Genomic DNA, 21,287 nt, shown 5'->3' on the forward strand with positions numbered 1-21,287 from the left:
TTTGTAGTTACATGTAGATCAATGAATCTACAAATGACACTCATACTATAAGATCATGCAGCATTATATGCTATACACAATCCACACTAGTAATCTACACACAGGAAGGTGTTATGATAATTCTTTATCTTTGCTACGACGAGTACTCTCATTCCTACAGGAACACAAATAGCTACATGACACAATGTTGTGAAATGATTTACTACCTCACATGCTATTGGTTGATGATGTGGCACCAGACTGTGTTGGTGGAACAGCAGACAGAACTTGTTCTGTGTGAGTTTCTGTATAAAAATGATTGCTGATTGAACAAATAACTACCTATTTTATTGGAAAATAAATTGTGCATGATTCTAAGGTAATATGTTGGCATGAAGGCTGCCAAATACCAACAATCTTAACACATGATGATTTGCAAGTGAGAAAGAGCTTTATATAGTGCTACAAAAAATTTCCGTCACTGTTAATTCAGTATTCTTTTTGTTACCTAGAACACATATGAAGTACAGGCTGTTCTCCTTTACTCATTAACATACCGGTACATGACTCACTAGTAGTAGGTGATGATTTCGTGGGGTAGGAAGTGGGATCAAATTGAGGAGATGGATAATATGGTTCCTGAAATCTGTGAGTGTGCCTCTCCTCCACCCTGTTCCTGAATGTCTTCAACTGTAACAACGTACAATAACAGCGGTAAGAGCTGTCACACATATTATTTACAAGCATGTGCACACATGCTACACACACATGTACACACACAAAAAGCCTACAGCTACATGGTCATGCATGCCGAGGGGTTAGTCAGACCTCTCAACTCTCACGATTTGGTCGTGAGACACATGATTTCAGCCTCCATATCACGACTGCCTGCTGATCTCACGATTTCTCACAATTTTCAATAAACTTTTCTAAATCTCCTTGATTTATAAGCCCCAAAATGTCTCTTTAGCAGGTATCACGTGATCAGTTAATTATAAAAGTGGGGCGCCTCTGTATTTTGAGCTGGAAATTTTGGCGGATTCCCATATTTTTGACCGTATCACGAGTCACAACGCTGTCAAACTCAAATGAACTGAACATTATGAAGGTGAAATCTAGGGTTAAATCCTTTGAGAAAAGACTCAGCACACATGGAAGGTGAAGATAAAGGCAAAATCCTACCAGTTGTGTTATTGGAAATGTTTATTGCTTAATTTCGCGGGTTGTTGTGAGTGTACTTGTGTGACAAATCTCACTAAATTGCTGCTGGATACTGATTACTCAAGAAATGAGAAGTAATTTCAACAGTGAATCACTGGTGAATCAGTAAATCTACTGAGTTGAAAGACTGATATCACGTGATTCAACGATGGAGCAAAGGATAGTAGGTTCTTGTCATATACGTAGTAGGGTATACACTGTAGCATAGAGATATTATAAGCTGTGGTAAACAGCAGTATTGCACCCACATAGTTAGCTAGCTAGTTGTGCCTTTTGACATTTTTTGTTAAAACAAATGTATGTGCACGAGCCCCATCACAAAGATGGTAGGCTTCACAGCTGCATGGGGAATGGGTTGGCTGGCTTTCTCACGACCAGGTCTGCTTCCAGGTTGAGAGGTCTGGGTTAGTGCAGGCAAATACTCCTAGGGGCAGCCCTATGGGAAGCAATATGTATATCTCACAGTTTATGTGGGTACCACCTCAGCATTTGCTTCCCCAGTTAACACCAGCTCCCCTTTTTTGTTAAAACAAATGTATGTGCACGAGCCCCATCACAAAGATGGTAGGCTTCACAGCTGCATGGGGTATGGGTTGGCTGGCTTTCTCACGACCAGATCTGCTTCCAGGTTGAGAGGTCTGGGTTAGTGCAGGCAAATACTCCTAGGGGCAGCCCTATGGGAAGCAATATGTATATCTCACAGTTTATGTGGGTACCGCCTGAGCATTTGCTTCCCCAGTTAACACCAGCTCCCCCATTTATAGATGGGTGGACTGGGCAATGTGAGCAAAGGTGAAACAAAATAAAAATAACTCAAACTGGGCTGAACATCGAACCTAGAAATTTCCAGGCTGGTTACACGCACGCACGCACGCACGCACGCATGCACGCACGCACGCACACACACACACACTACATGAATGTACACAAGCATTCATGTATCTATACATGCAAACCTGTATTTGATGGCCGCTTTTAAGATTGGAGTAATCAGTCAATCTTGGAACTCCCCAACCGACTTCTCCCACTCTGGCTGACTTTGGCTCTGGTGGTGGATTGTCCTGTAACAAACATGACATAATGCATACTAGCAACAGCAGCAGGAGTACATCTTTGCAGACTCGGAAACTTTATAACAAGTACCATGCATATTTGTCTCACTGTACTCCACCCTTTAGCTGCTGAGCTGATTACAGCTATTACCATTTGCTAGCCAAATCACTTTTACATAGCTGTACAGGTGTCAGTGAAGTCGCTCAGCAGAATTATGATGTTGCTTTCATTGCTGAGCTACTCTTCAGGCTGGCAAACTAGCAAGTAGGAAACTTTTACGCCTCCTCAGCCCATGATATATAACCCTGTTGCATTTTTAGCTGTGCCGTGAATCGTGCAAGTTAAATGTAACCCATTGTGCTCTCAGCTGTGTCACAAATCGTATATTATCCGCATACGGTTCACTGGCTCGTATCCGGGAGTTCTTACCTTTGGTGCTCTGCAGAGGTAGTTTAGATTAGAAGTGCTTTCAGGAGAAGCTGTACCATGTCCGACCCACTGGGGGTCCTTCACTCGAGTCTGGTGATCCTTAACCCCGTCCGGACCTGCGCACGCAACACAAATTTCGCCCTAGCCAGAACTCTTCCCCTTACCTGAATACAGCACAATTCCCTTATGCTCGTCTCCAACTAATAGGCTCACTGTAGGAAGACTTGCAGTAATACATGAAGTGTTGTATACAGCAACTTACTTTGGATTGTTTGAATGGGCACGCCCCCTGCACTGTTGTCATGGTAGCAAAAATATTCTATTAAATGAGCATGGTGGGCACTACAAAGAATAGCATGGCATCTGGAGCGTTAATTAAAAAGACTTTTCTCTTTGCTGTGCTGATATTAGGAATCATCGCCGGTATTTATTCATTGAACTCTATCAAGAATAGAACTAAGGTGAGCTTCAATTGCTGGATACGCATGATTGATAAACTGATAAAATATTGAGAGAAGGTGAGGAGAGCACTACTACGCTACCGACCTCTCTTTGCTCAGACCATTAAAATAATGCATGTTATCGCATGCAGTGTGAGGCCACTGATATTGTTCCTAGGATTAGTAATTTACCATAGCCTTAGTTCTGGCTCTGTTTTTTACACCCTGATGCCCAATTGCCCATCCGGTGTAATTATAGCACATCCTCTGCTTTACGTTGCTGTTGTATTATATTGGTGTTTGTGTTGCTTTTCAGGAGACAGAGAATCTGATTCAAGAGGAGGCAGAAAGATTTGGTAAGCTTCAGTCTGAGCTAAGTGAGCTAGAGAGAAAGAATGATGAGTTAGCAAAAAGGAGACTTGCAATTCTCCAGTGTACGTACCACAAGTTACAGTAGTACTCATATAGTACTTACAGGGCATATAGTATGCATGCATGCACATATGAAAAGGTGTGGATTACAGTGTGCTATTCTTACTAAATGTATGATCTATAGGTCTTGAATGTTAATAGGTACATTATGTTACAGTATCAAGTGAATAGACAGCTGTAGAAATCTATTTATAATGTGATGTACTATGGGGAATTAGCTCAGATGGTAGAGCGCCTGCTTAGCATGCAGGAGGTACTGGGATTGATGCCCAGATTCTTCAATTTATTCTTTTCGTTTTTCTAGATTTTTTTTCTTTTGTAGTTCATACAGTACAATAGTACTGTATAGTAGGGACAGCGAATGTGTGGGCATGTCTCGTGATATATTATAACCCAAAACCTGCCTCGATTTTTCCTCACAACATCATGACAGTATTGGTTGGGTAAATTTAAGCCCAAAAGTGTCGTCAGATTAACCCGAAACGTTTCTGTCAAGTTGCTACAGAATTTTAAAAATATATAGTCAATGGAATTTTCTACTGCCTGCCTGTGCCTGCCTGACGCCTTCAGTCAAGCGTAGTGGAAAACTGGCTACAGCCACAGTCCTAATTCTTTCACAGAAACGTTTCTAGTTCGCTTAAGAAAAAACCTTTGGAATATTGATAAACATACGATGATTGCGCTATTGTGGGAATTACCTTTTATCCTTCTTTACAATGGCCGTCAGTCAAGGTTCTCCGCTGATAGTGTTAATAGACTACAGTAAGGCTTCCATCTACGGGTGTACATTGCATCAAACTATTCATGTGTGGCATTGCACCAAACTATTTAAACACACATGGCTCAGTGGTTTTTGAAGTTGGCTACCGCATAGTAAAAACTTTGCAGGCGGTAAAAAAGTTTGGCAAAAATCGCTATTGCAAAATTGGCAAAAAAAACCTTTGGTGAATGGCGCTTCACCTGAATTTTTTTATAATCTATGATAGAACGTGGCTACCACATACTGTGTACACACAAGTGCGAATGATTAAACAACTCGTCAATTAAGGGGTGTGGCAGCCATTTTGATCACGTGTCTATCCCTTATGGTAAAGGATGATGACTCGTGATGGAAATGGCTACCACACCCCTTAATTGGCAGGTCTTAATCGCCTGCACGTAGTGATGTTGAATTCGATTGCTAGCTATCGTACAACTGGCAAAGTTGCTTGTGTTTCTAAACACATTTCTTTGCTGTGAGTCTGACCAACACTTACGTGAATCCATCTTACTACAGTTTAGCAATTTATATAGAGGTGCACATGTGTCATGCAACTTGATTGCTTGCATAATATGTAGTGCTGTGATTAACTCTAAAGTAATATTGTGACTGTATTTAGTAGTCATGAGCTTGCAAAAGAAGTTCACAAACAAGTACGTATAAGAAAAAATTAGGAATTTTAAATTAGAGTAGGGACACTGTATAGTACTGCAATAAAAAGCACTGAAACAAGCTGGATCGGAGTAGTACGTAATGTCCAAATATAATAAGAAGTGAATATCCCCACTGTGCATTTTGAGTGTAGCACAGTAGGGATATTCACTCCTTATCGTTTTATTTGGACATTATGTACTACTCCGATCCAACTTGTTTCAGTGCTTTTTATTGTAATATGCACTGTCTCTACTCTAATTTAAAATTCCTAATTTTTTCTTATACTTGTTAGTATACATACCTTTTTCATTGGGAATCAGAGTGTGTGCATTGTGTGTCCACCCATAGCTAGCTCAATGATAGAGTGCCTGCAAATGACAGGAACTGGTGGTCAATCAGTTAAGCATCACTAATTATGCAACACTGAAAACCTTAAGAAAACTGTACCAGCCACACGATTGATAAGTATGTAGGAGGTATTTGGATCGATACTCGGATTCTCCATTTTGAATTTGTTTTGATACTTCAGTGTTTACAAAATTAAATAATTTACTCATGTCAGAATGTATTTTTCACTTGGTGCTAAGATCCCTCATTGCAGTTGCCATGTACATAGGTCCGGAGATACTGGGATCAAAACCCAGCTTCTCTGGTTTTGTTTTTATTATATCTCTTTTTGCTGTAATTATTCTCTTTGAGCTTTGTGTACATCATGTAAGGTTCTCACTCTACACCATGTGTCTTGTGTGAAGTGTTCAGTATCAAATCTGTTGTTCAGTATCTCCCATTAATTTTTTTCGCAATTGCATGTACTGTAATTGCTTTTGTCGTACAATACATAAAGGCTGTACGTATGTAAAAATTATGCATCTAGCTACTGGCTAACCATGTCTTTGTTGAGAATCAAATCAATTTATAGTATTGCATTATAATGTATGGGGAATTAGCTCAGATGGTAGAGCGCCTGCCTTGCTTGCAGGAGGTACTGGGATCAATACCCAGATTCTCCAGTTTTGTTATTAATTGTTTGCTCTATAGATGTGTTTTCTCTTTGTTTTGTGTTTAGTCTACAACATTTGCAAAGCACCAATTTTATTTACTTTTTTTGTTTTGCTCTTGCTTTTTTTCTCCCTCTTACCATTGCTGATTTCTCCCTCTATCGATAAAAGTTCACTCGCATTACCGGCATTACAATCATAACGTGATATTATTTGTTTTCAGTATTACGTGCCTGTATGTGTGCCTGTGTGTGTGCCCGTGTGTCCGTGTCCGTGCGTGTGTGCCCGCGTGCGTGTGTGCCCGTGCGTGTGTGCGTGTGCCCGTGCGTGTGTGCGTGTGCGCGTGCCCATGTGTGTGTGTGTGTGCCCGTGTTTGTGTGTGTGTGTGTGCATGTGCCCATGCGTGTGTGTGTGTGTGCCCGTGTGTGTGCGTATGTGCCCGTGTGCATGTGTGCCCGTGTGTGTGTGTGTGTGTGCCCGTGTGTGTGTGTGTGTGTGTGCCCGTGTGTGTGTGTGCCCGTGTGTGTGTGTGCCCGTGTGTGTGTGTGCCCGTGTGTGTGTGTGCCCGTGCGTGTGTGTGTGTGTGCCCGTGTGTGCCCGTGTGTGTGTGCACGTGACTGCACGTGAATGCACATGGTCATGCTGGCTGTACATGCATGCATTCACTTATACATATGTTTGATATGTACAAGTAAATATGCCTTTTCTCTTTATGTTCTGGACATGAATTTTATTTTTAGTTTTACACATACTGTACTTAAATGTCACAATGCGCCAGAAACCAATTGCTAGTAGTACAAAACCTAGTGATGTGGTTTCACTTAGGAGCAATGTGTGTGTGTGTGTTCAGAATCAAATCTCTTTATAGTGTTGTGTTGTAGTGCGTGCTTAGCATGCAGGGATCGATACCAGATTCTCCAATTTTTTTCTTTGGGGGGTTCTTGCTTTTTCTCCCTTTATTTTTTACTTTGTACTGTGGTATGTGTTTCAGAGTTTATAGTGCCATGTTGTAGTGTCTGGGGAATTAGCTCTGATGGTAGAGTGCCTGCTTTGCATGCAGGAGGTACACTGTACTGGGATCAATACCCAGATTCTCCAGTTTTGTTTTGCATTTAGTTTGTTTTGTACAATAATTTGATACCTACATGTATGTCTGAGCTAATTCTGTACAAAACAAAACAAGTACAAAACATGTGCTTAACTGATCGCTAGTAGCGCAAAAGCCAGTGTGCGTGTGTTCCAGCAGCAAATCTGTTTATATTGTCATATTGTAGTGTGTGGGGAATTAGCTCAGATGGTAGAGCGCCTGCTTAGCATGCAGGAGGTACTGGGATCGATACCCAGATTCTCCAATCTCATGTATTTGCTTTTGTTCTTTCTTTCTCTTTTTTTCTACTTCAATTTTTTGCTTTGTACTGTGGCATGTGTAGTGCATGTGCGTGCGTGCGTGCCAGGATCGATATCCAGATTCTCCAATTTTGTTTTATTATATCTATTTTTTGCTATAATTTTTCTTTTCTTTCTTTCTTTGAGTTTTGTGTTTGTAAGGTTCTCACTCTGCACCATATGTCTTGTGTAAAGCTTGGTAATGACAGTGCTGGTGGGCACAAACCACTGATGTTGTATGTGAGTGGGTGGTTGACTTGGTAGTAGTGTCCATGTGTTCAGTATCAAATCAGTTTATAGTGTGGGGAATTAGCTCAGATGGTAGAGTGCCTGCTTAGCACTGGGATTGATAACTCAGATTCTCTCATTTTAAATTTTATTTTTTATTTTTACAATTACATGTATTGTAATTGCTACTGTATTCTTTCATTGTTCAATTGTATACATAAAAGTATGTATGTATGTATGTAACAGTTATGCATCTAGCTACTGGCTAACCACATCTTTGTAGTTCAAAGTTTCCAAGTTTTCCAGTTCTCCCAGTTTTCATTTTGTCCAATTTAGTTTGAATGTTGTGCCAGAAACACAAGTGTCAATGATCGCTAGTAGTACAAATCCAGTGTGTGTGTGTGTGTGTGTGTGTGTGTGTGTGTGTGTGTGTGTGTGTGTGTGTGTGTGTGTGTGTGTGTGTGTGTGTGTGTGTGTGTGTGTGTGTGTGTGTGTGTGTGTGTGTGTGTGTGTGTGTGTGTCTGCGTGTGAGTGTGTGTGTGTTCAGTATTAAATCTGTGTATAATACCATGTTGTAGTGTGTGGGGAATTAGCTCAGATGGTAGAGTGCCTGCTTAGCAATCAGGAGGTACTGGGATCGATACCTAGATTCTCCAGTTTTATTTTTGTTGTGTCTTTTAAACTTTTATTCAAAAAGAACCTCTAATAAATTTCGAATTAAATACAAGAATTACAATTGTTAACAGTTATGTAATGGGGAAAACTCAGTCTCTGTCTGGATCAAATCATACTCATGAATGAGAACAAGATCCATGTTGACATCTAATTGTTGAGCATAGTAGAGAAATGACAAGCAACGCCTAATCAGTCCTATTACAGCAGCATAGTAATCATTCCTCTACCTCCAAGCTAGACATTTGTAAAACACAATAGCTCGATCAGCTATCCCACCCATTGCAGAGAAGACAAGAGGAGCAAAGGTGCCATGCCCCACCTCACAAATTCGAGGTTCATTAGCACGCTTCTCCATACAATGATAAATGAACTTAGGAGCAGAGGAGCAGTTAGTAGGTGCACGAGGAGAGGATTGAACACTTTATTTAACATCAACATAATACTTTTCACCACTACCACCCAAAAATCCATTCATAGCAACATCTGAACATGCCCCATCTTCTGTGTTTAGGGTGACATGATCATAATGTTTCCCAGAAAGAGGCTGTAAGGTTAGGTTGGTTCAACCTGTACTTTATGGCACACCTCTGTCAGCAAAGAAGCAATTAGATCACGTATTTCATTGTGTCAAATAGTTGGAAATCCACCTATGGGGCAAGAAAAACATGCTCAACAGAAAACTTGACCCCACAAGGCAGCTATCAAAGATTATATCTATTTTTGCTATATTTTCTTTTTGAGTTTTGTGTATGTTGTGTAAGGTTCTCATTCTTCACCATGTGTCAGTAGTGGCACTCTACCATCTGAGCTAATTCTCCAAACACTACAAAATGACATTTTGATTGTGCACTGCTCCTAAATGATCAGCTTCTGACATATTGTTACATACATACATGTACAGCATGTCAAAAATCAAAAAAAAGGTATACTGGTCAAACTAACAGTGGTAAGTGTTTCGGTATCAAATCTAGATCTGTTTATAGTGTCATGTTGTGCTGTGTGGGAAATTACCTCAGATGGTAGAGTACCTGCCTTGCATGCTGGAGGTACTGGGATCAATACCCAGATTATCAATATATATATATTTTGCTCTTGTGTTTTCTACCTGTACTGTGGCATGTGTTTCAGTATCAATTCTATTTATAGTATCATGTTGCAGTGCATGGGGAATTAGTTCAGGTGGTAGGATTGATATCCAGATTCTCTTAACAGGTCCATTGGCATACACTGATTCCACATCAGTGTACCAGCAATCAGTTATCGTAAACATGGACCCAGTAGTTCACTGAATCCATTTTATTTTCTTTCTTTGTTTTTCTGTTGTAGTAATTTCAAATGTATACCTTTATTGTTGAGAAGTGTGTGTGTGTACATGCGTGCGTGCGTGTATGCGAGTGTGCATACGTGCGTGTGCATGTAGTGTGTATGTGTGTGTGTGTGCACATGTGTGCGTGTGCGCATGTAGTGTGTATGTGCACATGTTGTGTGCGCGCGCGTGTAGTGTGTGTGTGCGTGTACGCATGCGTGTAGTGTGTGTGTGCACGCATGTGTAGTGTGTGTACGTGCGCGTGTAGTGTGTGTGTGCGCTGTAGTGTGTGCGTGCGCGCGTGTAGCGTGCGTGTAGTGTATGTGTGTGTGTGTGTGTGTGTGTGTGTGTGTGTGTGTGTGTGCATACACTTGTGTTGTGTACATCCATAGATAGTGTGTGGGGAATCAGCTCAGATGGTACAGCGTCTGTTTTGTATGCAGGGGATCGATACTCAGTTTTACTTTCTTTTTAGTTTGTTTTGTACAGTATACCTTTTTGACCTTTAGACATGAATTTTATTTTTAATTTGATGCTTACATACGTATGTCTATGCCAGAAACTGATTACTTAGTGGTGTAAAACCGAATGCTATGGTTTCACTTAGAAGCAGTGTGCATGTATACAGAATCAAATCTGTGTATAGTGTCACATTATAGTGTGTGGGGAATTAGCTCAGATGGTAGAGTGCCTGCTTAGCATGCAGGAGGTACTGGATCGATACCCAGATTCTCCTTTTTTCCCTTTTTAATTTACAGCTGCATGTACACTGTGCTATGTCGTACAATTGTATGCATAAAGGCTGTACATATGTAAAAATTATGATTCTAGCTACTATCTTTGTAGCTCAAATTTTCCAAATGTTAACGTGTGTTACTACCTTATATGTAGCTACAGGTACATTCACACGTCATCCCAACATCTTTTTTTTGTGCTGGAAAAGACCAAGATGCTCTAATAGAGCAGTCACCCATTGGCTAGTTATGTATTTGCTTTTGGCTATATGCCAGCTAGACACAGTAGTACTAAAGATTGTTCAAAATCAAATCTGTTCATAGTGTCACATTGTAGTGTGTGGGGAATTAGCTCAGCACCTGCTTAGCACACAGGAGGTACTAGGGTCAATGTTCCATTTTATTTACATAAATGTGTACCATTTAAGTGCTTTATTTGGTGAGGAGCAGATTGGAAAATTTTGGCTTGCCCACCAAAATAAAATCTATTGTGACTCCAATGCATAATACCTTTTATACAGGTTTATTATCATCTTAGTGACATTTTCTGTTAGTAAACATATATATTCCGTATAACTGCCACACAGCCAAATTTGAGGGGTTAGTGACTTAATCTTTGTCAGTGCCAAATTTGTGCATGTATGGTCCCATAGTGATGTTGACGTGGAGGTAGTACTCAAATTAAACTAAAACCCACAATCATTTCTCATATGTGCTACTATATAAATTGAAGATTTTTTCATATTCATGTGATAATGTATCCAGATGTGTTCTTGTTAATGAATTTTTGCAAAGATACTCTAGGGATAGCCCTATACAGTATCTTAATTGCACACAGATGCACACCTACTGCACAAAAATTATACAAACGTTTGTACGTAGTGTACAATACTAGCACTGTTGAACATTTAATTTACTGTGAAAGTTACAGCACCAATATTAGCACCCCAACATTTCCAGTAGCTACTATAGCATTAAGAACGTTGTATTAAGTTTGTTGATATACAGAGAATAAGAAGTATGGAGAATTAGTTTAGATGGAACACCTGCTCCTAGCATGGAGAAGGTACTTGGATTTATACCAAGATTAGTTTTTGTGGCTGTTTCTCTTTTGCTTAACTATTGTTCCATGTTATGTATATCTCCAGCAGATTGCAGATTTTAGAATTTGTGAAGTTATTGTTTTTTTACCTCTCTGAACGAAACATGCAAAAATATAACCTTTTAAATTCAGCAACTGCTAACATGTATACCTTTATTGACTTAGTTCATACTGTCAAGTGATACTGTTAATACCTGTAGTTTACCTTATCTTGTTTTTCTTCCAGATGAGGCAAACAACGTTCAGCCAGTGGTTATCATCAAAGATAAGGGTGCAGTCCCAAATAAACTTGGCCGAGATCGTTTGGAATCAAAACAGGATCATGTAGAAGAAGAATTGGGACAGGATGATGTGGCACCAGAACAGAATGTTTTAATACCAGAACAGAAAGATGATGCAGAAGATGATGGCAGAGAAAGGAGCAATGATGTCATTAAGGAGGATACACAGGAGACCGCAGCTCCTACAATAGGAGTAGTGGTGATTGCTTGTAATAGACCTAGTGTTGGGAGGGCACTAGACTTGTTACTAAAGTGAGCAGTTTTAATCTGTGTCTATGTATTGTTAAATCAAATAGTTAACAGCTCCCGACTAAAAGACCTTTAATGAAAGTCAGGTCTTGCAGTGTATGTGTGTAACAAGGCTAACTGCAACTAATAAAACTTGTGACTTTAGAAATGATATTTAACGACAGAATGCATGAGATTTTCTAGTTGAATGAACACCTCAGCTTAAGTGTATTTAGTACCAGAATAATAGCCACTGTACTTCATTGTGTCTTTAATACAGATATCGTCCCTCGGCCCAGCAGTTCCCAATAGTGGTTAGTCAGGATTGTGGTCATGTTGAGACTGCTGAGGTCATCAGTCGATATGGGGATAAGGTCACTCACATAAAGGTCAGAATCTATTGTGTTAATAGTCAGTGAGTTGTGAGTAGACATTGGGTGACCTCCTGGAGTTGGAGGGATTTTTTCCCCTTACTTTGGCCCCTTTTTTGTTACACCTTATCAGTCACTAAGTCAAGTCATTAAGTCTTAAGTCCTTGAAATTAGGTTAGGTAATCCTAAGGCTGCAGCACATGTTGCTGTCAGACCTTCAGTGCTGGTCATTGTAAAGTGTTAATAATAATAATAAAGGTGAACTCCATCCATGGTCTTATGTCAGCAACATAGCTCATCTTCATATGAGCGGCAGTAAACATTTGGAATACACTCTCCACCCATGTTGCATAGAGGGATACCTAACAATAAGTCAACCTGATATATTACTATCGAACAGTGTCTGGCAGGCAGGCAGACAAAAATTTGAGTTTCAGTGATTTTTTTGAAATTCCATATCTGGCTGACTATAAGTGTGTTCTTGTTTATAATGTTGAAGTTGATGTTGGATAAACTAATAAAGGTGGTTTTCATTGCATAAGACGTCAATTTGTAAAGGCGGTATTTTAGGCATTGTGCGTCATTTAGGGACACAATACTACTGACCACAGTAGCAAGGCTGGAGGCCAAATGAAGCAGTGCAAAGCCACCGTTTTACACCACATTAACACGCTTACCACAGGGATTTGCCTTTTTGGGGTTCTGACAAATGTATGGTCTTTTCTTTACACATCGTCTTTTATCTTCAATCAGGCTGGTCGTTGTCTTCTTCATGTAACGAAACCATACCAAGGTGTTAATTTTCTTTATCAACACTTTCCTTAAGGTGGTGCTAAACCAGCCATACAAAGGACAGCATATTTGTGGTAATACGTGCACAAATGTGGAAATCCATAGAATACAGCAAAGCATCTCAGTGGACTAACAGAACAGGCAAGTTATAATAACCGGAACCAGAGTCAGGAATGGAATGGAACATAACAGAATGATCAAACTTCTATGCTTGCTGCTTAGCTTGTGTCAGTCATGCAGCTGTGTGTGCTTATTGCACCATGTTTGTTTTGAAGATCGAATTACTCTAATAGAGCAATCATCTGTCAGTGTAATATTCTCTAATTGTGACCAGATTTCATATAACAAGGCTTCCACACACACAAAATCAAACTTACGATTTTACCAGAAATGGATTGCTGGTCTAATACACTATCATATTTCACACTGTACTTCCTTCAGCACTGGCAAGTCTGGTTTCTGTAGCAGCTTTCTTCCGACCCTGTCAAAGCCACGAGTGTGAGATTGGCACCATTAAATGGCCATGGCTTTGTGATAATGGTGTGTAGTGAGCTGGGACTTCACAGAGAGCTCGCCAATAGTGTTCTCAGTCAATTTGGAGTAATTTGAGGGCCATGGAGGGCCATGGAGAGCCCAAACTTGGCCTCTGGATTCCAATCGTCTTCTTACTCCATTTTATACCCGTATATTAAGACCACCGTCCACCCCCACCCTCCCACCCTATTACTACCATCTGTGATATTATTACCCGCTCGAAAAAGGCTGCTCAAAACAGGGCAAATTTTGGGTATACACCCACTCAGTGATAGCTAGTGAACAGATGAACAATTGGTGCAAATTTTGTTTGCACAGCTGTAGGCACTGGGAAGTTATTACACAATGATTCCTTAAAATCGCCATATCTCCTAACAAAGCTTTGTGTGTCGAAGCCTTGTTTTGTCAAATTCGGTCACAATTAAACAGTCACTAGGGTAGTAATACTTTCTGTACTTTATTGTTTCATTCTCCTCCTTTCTTATAATGTATTTGTTGTAGCGACTACCACTTCACATGGATCCCTATGAACAGTTGGCTAGAGCAATAAGATAATGGAATGACTTCTCTGCAGTCTTCAATATTCTATCATGTGGTCATGTGGCGGTTTGCGTAGGGAGCAGAGACCTTGTATTGAGTTTCGTATGGCAATTGTGTGCAAATTGATAAGGCGGTGTGCTCGAGCTCTGCGCAGATGTTCGTTGACGACACAATTACAGCAGTTACAGATAATGTCTCCGAGATACTCGCCGAGACACAAGGTAAGATAATAATCCCCGTAACCCTCAATTTCTATAATGATTTACAGTCCCATTCAACAAGGTCAGATCCAGGCTGGGAATGCACTCCTCGAATTGCCACACACCAACTCAATCAGTTTCTAGCAAGGAACTATCTACTTCATTTGAATTGACGAGGCAGAGGCTTCCTGTATATGTAGTAAACTGCTTATTAGCTGCAGGATATGATGTGATAGAAGTAATATCAAACATGAAGAAAATCCTGGGAACACTACGCCAAAATTGAGAATTTAATTCAAAAAAATTTCCCAGGTGATTGTCGATATGTTCCCTCTTCATTTATTCACTCAACAGAGCAGTCTCAGCACTCAACTGAGTTGACTGCTAACTTTGAATTCCCACCTGGACATCATGAACATATTTGTAGCCTTGTACAAGAGATATGTGCTAAAGTGGATACGGAATGCTTTAACATGTAAGGAAAAGCCATGCCTGTAAAATATACACAAGCAGCAAAAAGTCTAAGGGAAAACAACACTATGATAATGATGACATCTCCAATCATATTAAATTAGTAAGAATTGCTCATTCTGAAGATGACGATTCATCAGATGAAGCAGGTTACCATATCAAGGCAGGATCCACTATGCATGCATGTCTCAGCAAAATCGATCTTATAGTAATCTGGAAAAGTATGTAGCTAGCTTGATAATAGACTAAGTATTCTGTGTTTAGGCTAAGACTATAGGCTCTAGTGAAGTAGTATCAGGATAGTATTTGTGTCTTGATAAGAAATTACAGCCAATCTTGAATTACAAATAATTGTGTGTAATCCTTGTGTGGGCCAAATGTAATCCCAGTGTAATCTTGGTAAATTTTCAAAGATTACATAATCTCGTATGCGATTTTGCTGCATTGCTGACCCCTCGGGTATAGGCAAAACCCTTTTAAATAGAATATCTTAGCTTAGAGTTACAGTGTGGTGGATGGGTATGCCATTAGGACCGTTTCTTTTATTTAAACATTTACAGTATGTACCTAACCAAGGTAGTATGCATAATCCTCTGGGATAATCAGCTGGATGATGGGTTCAGTATTCAAACTATAGCTGGTTCATTATACAGTACGGTAGTTACTGTATAGTAGGGACCACAAAGGAGTAGACGTGGCCCACGAAATAACATCACCAAAAATCAGCCTCAATTTTCCCAGACGACGATGAGGCAGTATTGGTAAGGTAAAACTAAGCCCAAACAAGCTTTCAGATCGACCCGAAACACTTTCAACAAGTTGCTAGCCGTTATTGAGTTACGCTTGTCTGAAAGAATCAGTCAGGTAGTCAGTAGAAAATTCTGTTGAATATAATTTTTTAAAAATTCCGTAGGGCTACGGGCTTGATTTTTTCACTGTTCGACGTCGCTTCGTCCAGACGATAATTAATACAATTAGGGCGTGCGGCACAATTTCTTTCTTTTGGTATGCGTGGATTGTAGAGGTGCTTTACAAACAGTTTTGAAATGCTGTACAATGGGTCAGGGCCAGAGCCCACGGTTAGGTTGGTCCGGCATTCGCTGGACCACTTTCAGCTACTTGATTTTAAGTTAAAAGATCGAGGTACTCTAATTGAGCAGTCATCAATTTATACTCTAATAGAACAGTCATCGTGATACTCTAATAAAGCATTCAGTATAGAATATAACTTATAGTCTAAGCCATTACATCTGTGTTAACTATCTTAAAATTACCCAGTGAGTCATCTGCATGGTACACTGCATTGAGCTAATTGATCATGCATGTCATGCATTAACATGCAGTTACAATCTAAAACTAAACTTTCACATTGAGAAATTTTGTATACATCATGAAAATAAAATTAGCTGCTAGCTATAATATTCAGATATAAAACTCAATTAATTGGTAATGTAGCACAAAATTACCATTGATGTTAACAAAATGAATAGACTTTGCATGTAAAATAGCCTCCAGATTCAATTTCAGAACATCTATTTTCAAACATTTCCCTGGGGGAGCATGCCCCTGACCCCTCTAGCTTAGCATGCTGTGTGTGCTTATAGTACATACAGTTAAGTAACACACCAAAGCAGATAATCTCTGATTTACAGATCATATTAGATCAATAAAAACTGAGTAGTGTGCGTGACTATGGCCTTCATTGTAGTCCATGGATGGCTGGACTACTCAAAATCTCTGGGCTCCGGCCCTGCAATGAGTTGAATATAGCTGACAACGAAGCGTAATGGATAGTTCACTTTTCAGACGATAAGGGGCTGGGGCATGTGGTGCCATTTTAGATGTGGTATGTGTGAGTTCACCAGTCATAAGAAAATTATTTACAAAAAAGTTAACAAACAAGTACACGAAAAAATTTGGAATTTTCAACTAGAGTAGTGACCATAGCACATCGATAAAAAGTACTGAAACAAGTTGGAGTAGTCCATGATATTAAATCATAGTAAAACAATAAGAAGTGTCATATCCCTATTGTGTATTTCCGTTATGGTATCTTGAGCACAGTAGGGATATAACACTTCTTATTGTTTTACTGTGATTTAATATCATGGACTACTCCAACTTGTTTCAGTACTTTTTATCGATGTGCTATGGTCCCTACTCTAGTTGAAAAATCCAATTTTTTCGTGTACTTGTAAGCCAGAAGATCAGATTCTTTGGCATAACTAGCTAGTTTCATTCCAAAAATACTGTTAACTATAACTGAAGCAGCTAGGCCACGTAAACTTAACTATTACCTCCTGTACTCAAAATAGCAGTGTGGGAGGGCGGATTTTTATTTTATTCTTTACTAACTAGATAGCTAAATTAGCTAGCTAAAATGACTCAAAATGCAAGTTTCTTAGACTGCTCTAGCAAGATGCTAACTATAAAAGGTGCTAATTGGCATCTCTTAGCCACCAGTGGTGCAAAAATCCTTGATGAGGTAAGAAAAATAGCGATACAGGTGGGGATGAGAAACTAATAATTAAGTTTATATGCCCTTAGTGACTGCTTAATAACCGATTGCTTTATTAGAGTTAGCTGTAGTTTGATATTCATTATAAACAGCATGTCACAGTCAATCTTGAGGTAGTAAAGTACAATTAAACATATGCAGCTGCATGACTAAACAGCATGCACTAAAGTTTGGTCGTTCCATTCCAGAACCCGGTTTCGGTTATTATAACTTGGCAACAGAACAGGCTCTGTCAGACCGCCCAGCTATTATTGCTGACACAACTAACGTTATTCATGTTTTAAAACTATTGGCTTGTCACAACTCTGGTTAATTTGCTGATGAAAAGCACCAGCTGCTATCGCATGATTACTTTTATACGGAGCGCACACTGAACTAGCCACACGTTCTCCTTTTTTGCTAAATATTCAAAATTATCCACCATAGACCATCAAAATTTGGTATAGGCATCGGGTAAGCCATTACTCTGTAATAGTACGCTTCGGATTTTTGTGATTCTGGCTTGATGGAATTGTTGGCCAATGTTGTAGTCCACAGCTGTGCATTTTTACTACTTTTCATGTTGTTTGCAATAAAAAGGAAAGCGTAGAATTGTTCTACAAGGTGGGAACCGAAGTGTCTTAGCGCTAGGTTGTTCAATGGCCAAGTTATTTTAAAAATCAGCTTGAAACTTCACAGTTATATAGGTGTAAAATGAAGGTGTGTTATTTCACGAAACTTTTTATGCTAAATTAAAGCATCACAGGCTATTACAACAGCATTTTAGGTGTACACTAGCAAAGGTTTGGGCCACCCTAAAATAGCTCATTAAGCGTGTGAGTTGAAACAAATTGTTTTGTGCGGCTGGACTTATCAATCGGTTCAGCGCCACCTTTAACAGCATATTCAGATGCCACGAAATTATTTAAAGCGCTTACGCTGCTGTAAAAGACACCTTTAAATTCATGATAGGTGTGAGCCCATTAATGATTAATAATGATTAATAATGATAGAGCGCAGAGACCACACCTCTTAACAATCTGTTTACTTGAACACGATGACATCACCCTTATTGATGTATAGTGATAACAAGGAGAAAATTAGGCATAGTGACCATGTCTCTTGGACTCTTGGTAAACTACTTAGGGGCTGATCTGAGATACTTTAATGCAGCAGTCACCCTAATAGAACAGTCACACATGTATTGCGTGTGCATATGCTATAACAAAAATTAAACAAACTCGCTTATTAAAAATGAAGTAGGGATCGAAGCAATAAAAAGTAGTGACAAGAGATGAATGATTGTATTACAGCATACCTTTGGATCCCTAAATTTAATAACTTTTAAATGGATTAGTTTTTTAAAAATACATGGCACCTGGTGTACGCACTACTAAGATGTCAAACTTGTTTAGTTAAATCTTGACATGAACACCCTACAGGTACATTTAGCAATACTAATAGAATGCTTATTGCTATAGTATGGCTATAGTGTGCTGTTATTATTTTTTAAAATTTATTTATTAAGGCTTTACAGCTGAAGTGCTGAAAGTCTGTAGGACACCTGGTCCTACAGCCTGTTTAAAGTTGTTACATGAAGTGTGTTTGAAAAGGTGGAGAAAGGAGAAAAAATCCATGACTGGACCTGGGCAGCCTTGAATCTGCAGCCGTCCGATTAACGCTCGAAATGCTTACAGGAGTCTGCCAGGTGGTCATGATGTTTTCTTCTTGTCAATTTCATGTATGTGTATCCATAGGAACTCTAGAGAGTGGTTTATTATGGAACGATCAAATTTATATAGATGTAGGAAAACTGGTCGTATCACCCATGCCAGCCACGTTTAATTTTTTACCACAAACACAAAGCTACAGTACACTATGTATCAACTTTTACCGTAAAATCACCCGGGCTTGAATGGTCTACTTTTGCTGGCTTTTCCCAAATAGTTGTACAAGCGGTCTGGGGCCCTGATGGAGCTCAGGCCCACCTGGAGATAGCTGTATGTGGCTGTGCAGCTCCATGGCACAGATCATTGCTGTATTTTAGCCAGTTTTGAGACCTGGATGGCCCATAATTTGGTCTAATTCATCCATTCATCTTTCATTTTGTAAGCAACCTCTCGCCCTCTTCTCCAAGCAGTGGTGAGCTATAACACTTTCATTGGTGAACTATAACACTTTAAATACTAAAAACCATCAATTCTTGATACTCTTAAATAGGCAATAAGACAGCTAGTTTACTCACATACATATATACATGTACATTGCAATAGTCATGTTAGTTTGTGCTCTGTCCCATAGCAGCCAGACCTGTCAGAAATTCATCCTGGCAACCTTGGAGGTTACTACAAGATCTCACGACACTTCAAGTGGGCACTCACTCAGATGTTTGAAGTTATGAACTACAATTATGTTGTGATTGTGGAAGGTGTGTACTATTTGGAATGACATTCAATCATCCTTTAACTCACCAGCTTTGTTACCCAATTTACTGTATGTATAAAGACAGCAGCTTATAAGCACTAAAGGCACCAGTGGAACTTATAATCTCCTGATAAAGAAGTTCTGCATCCTCCAGATCCTGATAAGTGCCACTCCAGGTCTGGAGGACAAGACCATATACAGTAGCTTTGTTTTGTCAACAAAGCAAACATTTTATTAGGATCCTTAATCTTGTTGGAACTAGTCAAGTTGGTTTAGTTCTTGATTTGTCGTACTGTTATTAACCAGTTATTGAAAGAGTCTTTTGCAATACACATAATTATGTAGTGGCCATCTCTTTTAACTAGACTGCCTGAATATTGTGACAGTTTCAACCCGAGCATGACTAAGATCTACTTCATGACCTTGTTGATAGGCATCTCATTATTACAGTAGGTGTAGTAACCACTACGGCAGTGACCATAAGAGGGTGTTGAATTGATATACTCTAATAGAGCAGTCTGGCAATCATCATACAGTGCAATAGCACTGTATAGCAATCGTGAAGGTTTGTGCTTTCCTGCCAAGACATTGCCTAAAAGTTAACCTTGCTTTTTACCTTCGGCACAGCTTGGCAATATTGGTTAGGCTGAAACATGGCTTCAGAGCTACCTGAAGAGTTTTCAGCAAGAGATATTATTTTTTTATTTATGGAATGTTATGCTGATTAACTGATTGATGCCTTTCGCCAACTACAGTTAATGTTATAGACTTATTTTCTTCGCTGTTCGATGTTGCTTAAGCTTGAGACATGCCTGTCTGCCTACTGCAGCAGCTGTACTGGATGCATCGTGGACTCACCATTGTCTTCCTTTGTGTCCAATTTTTTCTCTACTACTGCATAAATGTTGATTTTTTAGTGTGTTCAAGGCTATTGTGCTTTCTATTACATTTATAACGGAAGTTTTCCACTGTTTCTGGATTGATTGCAGAGGCAGTTTCTGTGCTGTTGTTTGTTTGTATGCCATATAATGAGTCGTACATGAAAAACAAAAACAAAGCAAAATATGTAACCTATTTGCTTTTCAGTAATAAATAGTCGAGGCACGCTTCAGACATGAAAATTGGTGATACTGTTTTTCTTTCATGTGGTATGCATGGGTTCAGCAGTCATGACTATGTTGCCAAAGAGCAAACAAACAAGCACAAGGTATTTTTAAACTATGATCACAGAAATAAAAAGGAATGAAACAAGGGAGATCACCCACACCTGCAGATATACTAGTGATCCTACTTCAGTCATGAACAAGCTATATGGCTGAAGTAGCAATTAAATGGAGCTTCATGTGCAAGTGATCTCTTTGTTTCATTACTTTTTATTTCTTTAATCCCTACTCAAATCGTTGTACTTGTAAAATATATTAAGTGAACAGTCATCATGTTGTTTGAATGGAGCTACTGGGGTGTATAAAAGAGCTCAATTTCCCTGCATGATTGTACATCACAAAGCCACCACTTGGCCAGACCAGCTGTTCTGATCTTGTTATTAATAAGA

General features: G+C 39.4%; 2 protein-coding genes, 1 long non-coding RNA gene and 2 other non-coding genes across 7 annotated transcripts in view; 4 read left to right on the plus strand and 1 right to left on the minus strand.

Moving 5' to 3' along the window:
• Positions 1 to 3,008, minus strand: LOC136238199 (protein SPMIP2-like). Its single transcript, XM_066028549.1, has 7 exons — positions 2,945 to 3,008; positions 2,847 to 2,894; positions 2,683 to 2,798; positions 2,157 to 2,261; positions 537 to 669; positions 212 to 284; positions 1 to 154 (listed from the first exon to the last, which is right to left on the minus strand). Coding segments are annotated over exons 1-7 (519 nt in total). The 5' UTR covers positions 2,946 to 3,008; the 3' UTR covers positions 1 to 111.
• LOC136238198 (alpha-1,3-mannosyl-glycoprotein 2-beta-N-acetylglucosaminyltransferase-like) overlaps positions 3,008 to 21,287 on the plus strand; it is a 25,664-nt gene continuing 7,384 nt past the window's right edge. Inside the window, exons 1-5 of one of the 3 annotated variants that reach the window (XM_066028546.1) lie at positions 3,008 to 3,143; positions 3,439 to 3,556; positions 11,624 to 11,930; positions 12,187 to 12,295; positions 19,613 to 19,739. In XM_066028546.1, the coding sequence (XP_065884618.1) occupies positions 3,009 to 3,143; positions 3,439 to 3,556; positions 11,624 to 11,930; positions 12,187 to 12,295; positions 19,613 to 19,739 (796 nt within the window). In that variant the 5' untranslated portion in view covers position 3,008. The remainder of the gene's footprint in view (positions 3,144 to 3,438; positions 3,557 to 11,623; positions 11,931 to 12,186; positions 12,296 to 19,612; positions 19,740 to 21,287) is intronic. The other 2 variants (XM_066028547.1, XM_066028548.1) reach the window with 2 other exon arrangements.
• Trnaa-ugc (transfer RNA alanine (anticodon UGC)) lies at positions 5,906 to 5,978 on the plus strand. Its single transcript has one exon. It is a non-coding gene; the product is annotated as a tRNA-Ala (tRNA).
• Trnaa-agc (transfer RNA alanine (anticodon AGC)) lies at positions 7,246 to 7,318 on the plus strand. The gene has a single exon. It is a non-coding gene; the product is annotated as a tRNA-Ala (tRNA).
• LOC136238200 (uncharacterized) lies at positions 13,783 to 19,600 on the plus strand. Its single transcript, XR_010692849.1, has 3 exons — positions 13,783 to 14,364; positions 14,412 to 14,818; positions 18,925 to 19,600. It is a non-coding gene; the product is annotated as an uncharacterized lncRNA (long non-coding RNA).

The sequence above is a fragment of the Dysidea avara genome, chromosome 11 (genome assembly GCF_963678975.1).
Source record: "Dysidea avara chromosome 11, odDysAvar1.4, whole genome shotgun sequence".
NCBI lineage: Eukaryota > Metazoa > Porifera > Demospongiae > Dictyoceratida > Dysideidae > Dysidea > Dysidea avara.